At 44.4% G+C, this 7,500-nt stretch overlaps 1 protein-coding gene across 3 annotated transcripts in view; it reads left to right on the top strand.

The window, feature by feature from the left end:
• The window catches only part of akt1 (v-akt murine thymoma viral oncogene homolog 1), a 79,186-nt gene that overhangs the window by 58,969 nt on the left and 12,717 nt on the right, over window positions 1-7,500 (top strand). For all 3 annotated transcript variants that reach the window (XM_017475585.3, XM_017475584.3, XM_017475583.3), the window contains 5 exons: window positions 172-303; window positions 499-564; window positions 3,147-3,215; window positions 3,314-3,439; window positions 4,753-4,881. In XM_017475585.3, the coding sequence (XP_017331074.1) occupies window positions 172-303; window positions 499-564; window positions 3,147-3,215; window positions 3,314-3,439; window positions 4,753-4,881 (522 nt within the window). The remainder of the gene's footprint in view (window positions 1-171; window positions 304-498; window positions 565-3,146; window positions 3,216-3,313; window positions 3,440-4,752; window positions 4,882-7,500) is intronic.

Genomic DNA, 7,500 nt, shown 5'->3' on the forward strand with positions numbered 1-7,500 from the left:
CCTCATGAGGGCTACGGGACGAATGTGCAGAGCGAGGATGGAGCTGTTGTGTAAACAAACACAACGCCGTAAACAGGGCTGCTTCATTCCTGCATGTAAGCTCTGGAACTCCTTGTAGGTTCTTGTTCTGACCTGTTTGTTGACATGCTTTTTATTTGTGTGCCGTTTCAGACTATGCATGACTTTGAATACCTCAAACTCCTTGGGAAAGGCACTTTTGGCAAAGTCATCTTGGTGAAGGAGAAGGCCACAGGAAAATATTACGCCATGAAAATCCTTAAGAAGGAAGTAATAGTAGCGAAAGTAAGTAAGGGGAAGTGATGTGACATGAAGTGAGTGATTGAGCTAAGGTGAAGAATCCTACTCGGTGTGTGTGTGTGTGTGTCTATGTAGACGAGTGTACTTGTAATAGGTCCGTGTGTGTGTGTGAGAATGAGAGAGAGAGAGAAAGTCCGTATAATCCAAGTACACTACAGCTCTTTGTGATGTGTCTCTCAGGATGAAGTGGCTCACACACTCACAGAAAACCGCGTCCTCCAGAATTCTAAGCACCCTTTCTTGACGGTGAGGGAATCTATGCAAACACACACACAACCCTAACACTTCTCTTTCACTTCTCTCCTGCCATTTGAATAACATCTCTTTTCCAGTTAGTATATTTCCATTGGTTCCCTCCTTACAAGTTAACGCAGCTCTGAAAACTCAGCCCTAGCTATTCTGGGATACATTTTTGTCTGGGATTTCAATCCTTTGACAGTGAAGAGAAACTGCCGGAGGGGACGACGACTACTAATCACTATGAGAAATTTTAGATGCAGGATCTCTTTGGCCTTAAATAGAAGCGCGGCACTCAAGGGAATTTTTTTTTTTTTTTTTTTTTTTTTTTTATGGTCATGGAGAAATTTCTGATTCAGAAGATTAGCTACCGACAGACACGGCCAATAAAATACATCTGTCCTCTAAACACCGTTCATAAAGCTCAAAAAGCAGACAGTCGGAGTTCATTTTGCGGCTTATAGTGTGAACTTGTCAAGTCTTGAGGTTATCTATAAGCCAGCGCGCACCGAAAAGATGAGAAGATTTACGCCTTCAAAATGTGCGGCCCCTCTCTACCACCGATACGGATCGACGGTTCTGATGACGCCACTCTTCGGCTTCCCGCCAGATTTACTGTCCAATCAAATGCTCTCTAGAATCTGAAGTGTCCCGCCCCCGACATTAGAACCATCGCTTTACCGAAGTTGCCGTTGTTGAGCGAGAGAAATCGTATCGGCAAGCACGGGTTGGAAATGCGTCATCGGGTGTCCGGATACACTAGTGAATCCAATGCATCGTTAATTGCTCGGCTCACCTCCATTGTACTAACTGTAAAGTACGGCTGAGCCGGGCTGTTAGGTAAGCTAAACGCTATTGGCTATTTAAAAAGGGGGAGGAGCCACTACCCTGCGATGGATTGGCACCCTGTCCAGGGTGTACCCCGCCTTGTGCCCGATGCTCCCTGGGATGGGCTCCAGGTTCCCTGCGACCCTGAAGGATAAACAATATAGAAAATGGATGGATGGATGGATGGATGTCCCGCCCAGACCTTCTACTAAACGCAGAAGGTTTCCATGCCAGAACTGCAAGACGTACACCACTACTGACCCAAAATCACAAGAACAGTCAGCTCAAAATCATATAAATAAGCCACAGAAGTTTTGGGATTCTGTTCTGTGGAGCGATGAAACAAAACTGGGACTTTTCAGCACGATGGATCAGTGGTATGTGTGGAGGAAGAAGAATGAATAAAGAACACTCTGCCCACAGTCAAGCATGGTGGTGGCTCGGTGATGCTCTGGGGCTGCTTTGCATCCTCTGGCACTGGAAACCTTCAGCGTGTGGAAGGCGAGATGGATTCATTGAAGTATCAGGAAATCCTAGGAGAACTTGCATCATTTGTATCACTTTGATTACAATGTATTTTAATGGACACATGAATATAGTATAACTTTTGTGAAAGCAAGCCAAAACAAATCCATAAATTAAAGATAAATAAGACTAGCCATTCAATTGGGACTAAAAACAAAAAGGAAAAAATACCACCGTATAAAAGGGGAAGGAGCTAGGCTACGTCCACATTCATCTGGACACATTTGAAAACGCATCTTTTTCTCGACGTTTTGGCCTCCCGTCCACACTGAGACGGCGTTTTTGTCCAGCGGAAACGGAGCTTTTTGGCTGTTTCGCCGTTTTCGCGTTGTAGTGTGGACTGACAAAACGGTGATGCTCAATAACGATGCCGTATTTTTGGTCACGTGACCCATTCACCTCGAAACACACAAGACGGCGGACGATGCAGTAACGCGGCTGTTGTGCCTACTATCCACTTTGTACAACCATCAGATTGTATTTTTAAATAAACGCCTGACGGAAACGACGCAAGCCAAAGCTTCTGATGTTTTGATGTGTGCGCAGTATAGGGATGTAAGCCTTTTCAGATGTTTGTGTGGACAAACAATTTTTGGGAGACGTTTGAAAATACCAGCGTGTACGGAGAGCGTTTTTATACCGAAAATGCAGGTTTCAGCTCTATCTGGATTAATGTAGACGCTGCCTCAGTCGGTGTCTGTGCTAGCCCACTAGCTGCAAAGGCTGAGCTGCATTATTATAAGAGTTTACACATAACGAGCTTAGGGGGCGCTGTTTCACCATTAATTGCCATTTTGTCGTTTTAACCTCTGTGAGCTTTGCCTTTTGTGGAGTTTTATTTTTTTGTTTGTTTGTTTGTTTTTAGCATCACTAAACGCGCATCATCCGTGGCGTGAGCACACTCGGTAATTTACCGGTGATTGGCTTTCATCAACATGTGAATATGAACAAAATCAGGGTCACTGAAAGCGTTGTAAATCTTGTGGGGATTTTTTAAAAAGTTTTTTTTCAACTTGACTGAAAGGTTGCTTGAACGAGGCCCGTTGTTGCATATTGTTCAGGATACACGTTCATTTACTTGTTTTTTTTAAATTGTTTTGTATTTAAAAATGTTCAAAACTGTTGCTAGATATCGAACTTAAAATGTCAGGCCGTTTAAGCCGGTTGAAAAGTTTGCACTGGACTTGATCTCTGCAAGCTTTTTTTTTTGTCTAAGGATTTGTGTTGTCACTTTTAAGGCGCTGAAATACTCGTTCCAAACACACGACCGCCTGTGCTTCGTCATGGAGTACGCGAACGGAGGAGAGGTGAGTGCGGAACGGTGGTTAAACTAACGCAATCACTTGGGTAACGTGGTCTTTTGTAGCTGAAGGCACTAAACATACAATGCTTTTCCTCCCAATAGCTTTTCTTCCACTTGTCACGGGACCGGGTGTTCTCTGAGGATCGGGCACGGTTCTACGGAGCAGAAATCGTTTCTGCACTGGACTATCTGCACTTGGAGAGGAACGTGGTTTACCGCGACCTGAAGGTGAACAGGTTTTCACATCGAACGCTTTAATCAGTGATAGAAATGCTAAAAGAACGCTTTGTTCGCCTTCTAGAACCGGGTTTGGAGTTCCCCTAGTGGTGTGTACACACACGCACACGTACGTGTGTTTTACTATCCTTGTGTGGACCTTTCACAGACATAATTATTAATGTAGCTGATTAATGCTCTTGCATGTCAGTTTAACCCTAACCCCACTTACCAAAAGGAACCATTTTGGCTCTTTTAGTTTTTGCTCATGGGTACCAGCGTAATGTCCCTACAAGGGCAGAACTGTAAAATATTCCCCCCCGCAAGATATTAAAACACACACCGATATCAAACTCCCATAAACTATTCAGAATCATATTTCCTTAAATAGCAATAGAGCGGTTATGTCATCCTTCACGTGCTTCATGCATTTGCACATTAGCAGAGCACTAAAATAACATTTCCCCCCACCTCGGATATCAGTCAGCTCTGTTAGGAGAAACCGATGGTGTTTCATATGCAATCTTTGCACCGACTAATGAAACCAGACAGGCCGACGGAGCACTGAGCGATCTCGATTCCTCATCCCATCTCTCACTCTCGCTGTAACGTCTCATTTTCTCCCCCTCTCGCTTGAAGCTGTGCTCGGGATGTGCTAAGGTTCCTCTGAAATTGCCAGAGTAGCAGAACGGGGCAGTTTGTGCTGACGGGTGTGCCCGAGCCTCTGGCCACGTGTGAGCTACAGCTGCCAGGTGACTTTTAGTAGCCCCAGAGACAGAGAGAGGACATGCTGATATTAAACCCCTGCCCCACACACACACACACACACACACACACGTGGAGTGCTCACACACTACCTATGTTGGGCCAGAGGTGCTCATTGCTCCTTCCCTGACTAGTTTAGAAATGAGTCACGTTGAGTCTAACGCCGTTAAATATGATGTTGAGTGAATGGATGATGCGTCTTGCTGCGAGAAAAAAAGACAAAGCACAATGGATCGATTTTTTTAAAAAAAACAAAAAAAAAACAAATGGGAAATGGGTACAAAATTATTATAGTGAGGTTCTAAATCCCCCCCCCCCCCTCCTATTTTCGGGTGGTGTGCTGGAAACATGTTCCGTTTATTTACATTAAGATTACTTCTGTGAAATCATCCAGGCCGCGTCCTCTAAAGCTCCGTAGTACTGTGTGTTGGCGTTCGATTTTCGACATCATACCGGAATGAACGTTGAAGTGGGAAAAGCGTCATTTTTCGAGGCTTTGTACACGTCATCTCGCGCCGCCTCATAACACCTCGTGCTTCTTTCTCGTTCTGGTTCCTTAGCTGGAAAATCTGATGCTGGACAAAGACGGCCATATAAAGATCACTGACTTTGGGCTTTGTAAAGAGGGCATAACGGACGGAGCCACCATGAAGACGTTCTGCGGCACCCCAGAGTATCTGGCACCTGAGGTAAACACACACGCACACAGAGACACAGATTTGCATGGATGAAGCCATCAGATCCTTTCCGTTTCATGCAGTTTAAAGGGAATTTTTCTTTCTTTTTCAAAGCAGTGAGGATAGCAGTTATGTGTTTGCATTCTTGTCTCTTTAAGAGTGAATGATTTACTCGGCCAGGAAAGCTGAGGTAGAGAGCAGCTGCGTGTCGATACACACATTGTGATAGTGTTGGGGTGTGGCTCACGGCATTGCATGCAGGTATGACCCATGGCACTTAAACGGTAATGTGATAGGGCATTGTGCGTATGTGTATGAGCCTGCCACTAGCATGAGGAATGTTTTCCGGGTGAAAGGTGCCTGTATTGACACAGTTGCCTCGGTTCGGTGTTTACTGGGAGATCAGCGTGGCATGTGAGCTTCCATTCCGGCCAAACGGACAGCCTATTACTGAGGGCACCCTCACGCCTCAGGGGACACGTGCCCACGTTCTGACATACAGTTGCAGTTAAAACGATTCAACCCCCGATTGCAAATCAGGTTTATTTTGCACTGAACAAAAGCAAGTGAAAGCGTTCAACACAAAAATGCTTCAAGTGGTTTCGCCAAATTCCCCTGAAAATGCGACTTTCTATTCTATCGGATTCTATTCTATTCAGGGGGTTGAATCATTTAGAACCTGGAGAAATCATTAATAGTTGCATTTTCAGTTGAATTTGGGGGAAACCACCTGAAGCATTCATTGTGTTGAACTATTTCAATCGCTTTTGTTTGATTTGTTCACCGCAAACAGCTGAAAGTCTGTACATTGAATAATGTTGATTGCAACTGTAGTTAAGCATGCTGCATCACCGCCGTAGTTTTAATTGGCCTGATGAATGGTTTTTAGGACCGAGAATGTAGAGCTTAGATGAAGCTGGATGTAACGAATCGTATAGAAGGCTCAACTGTTTGTAATCGTTGGCGTTGAAGTAATCAAGGTTACAGAATTGGGTGCATTGCTCCTCTAGTCGGGCCACCTGTGCTAATGAGGACATGATTTATCTCACACTGTTTACCCATTAAATCCTTTCACCACCTAAATGCTGTCCTGAGACCCGTTACCAAAAATAGATCTGGCGTCCTTTTATCCTGTATTTTGCCCTCTCACCTCTTTCCACTAACGTTGACATGACAACGCAGCCCAGTTAGTTTGGGGGGGGGTCGCTGTGGAAACACTGACCTCTCCGGTGGGCTGTGTTACAGGTTGTTCTGCCATAAACAATGAGCTGCTTGTTTGGGCGCAGGGCTACGGAATGCCTTTCCGTCTGGGAATATTCCGCAAGGGGGGGAGAGAGAGAGAGAGAGAGAGAGGTCACTCTGAGACATTCTTTCACTGGATGTTTGCTTCTAGAGAATCAGAATCAGGAACTTGCGTGATTAGAGACATCAGCACTCGGATATACACTAAACGACCAGACACGAATACAAAACGGTGTAATCGTACTGCTACTGGTTTAGATTAATGAGGCGAATCATAACCATGCAAAATGAGGACTCTCTTATAATAATAATAATAAGAAGAAGAATAGCATCTTAAATCTGTTTGTATAACTCATTAAATTGCTCTGATTTGTGTTGGGTCATTCAGTTTGGATGTGCTATGTCCAGTGAAGTTCTTGTGAGAATTGATTGTAGCCAAAATATATACCCTAGAGCCCGCTATACAATTTACACGCACTACTCTTTGTTTAAAATGTCTTCGTTTGATTTTCATACACCGGGCGTCATCTTCAGAGGCGCCGGCAGTTGCAATGCTCTTTGTCCCAAGCTTTCCTTTTCTTTATGTCTCATTAAACATTCAGTGAGAGGTTGTATATAACAGGATAAGATGAAACCACGATTATAAGTTTTTCTTCTTTTGTTTGTATGTGAAACCGTAAACCGGAACTTCCTGCTGCAGGTAGGAACTAAAGTTGCGAGCGGGGAACAGGAGGAACGTTAGAACACGCGCGTCATAGGATTGGTCTGAGGAATAATCCGAGCCAGGCGTTTGGGTTCATCACTTTACAGCATCATATACTGTATAATTTACATAGGATAGAGAAGATCCGAGTTCAAACGTCTCTCGTCGCACGGCCGCTTTGTCGTTTGCCTCCGTCAGTGGAATCACGGATCCGTGTCGCACGCGTGCATAGAAAATGACCGGTCTCCTGTTGCTTTGTCGCTTGCTGGTGTGAACATAGGGTGAGACGCATTCTCAACGAACTCGCTTATGCGTCTGGCGTTATAGCAAATAAATGTAAACGTGCATCTAGTTGCCCATGTGTCATTTTATTAACTTGCAAAAAGACAGGGTCTTATCAGGGTGCGTCTCAAGCAGTTCCCAAATTCAGTAGTCAGGGCAGTGATCAGGGAGTCGGGCATTTTAAGGACCGTCTCAATCGCTAAATCCTTCCAGAGCGCTGGAACTTTGTCTTCCTTAAAAAATCCCACAATGCACCACGAAAACCAGGGAGCATCGATGCTCACTACGTTCCATTACAGGAAATGATTACTTGTGTTAGCGCGATTTTGAACTTTTATTTGGCGTTTTGTTTGAGTCTAATGACTTGAGTGTATTATGATTTTTAAAAAAAACAAAAAAACTAG

This window comes from Ictalurus punctatus, chromosome 9 (genome assembly GCF_001660625.3).
Source record: "Ictalurus punctatus breed USDA103 chromosome 9, Coco_2.0, whole genome shotgun sequence".
NCBI classification, from domain to species: domain Eukaryota; kingdom Metazoa; phylum Chordata; class Actinopteri; order Siluriformes; family Ictaluridae; genus Ictalurus; species Ictalurus punctatus.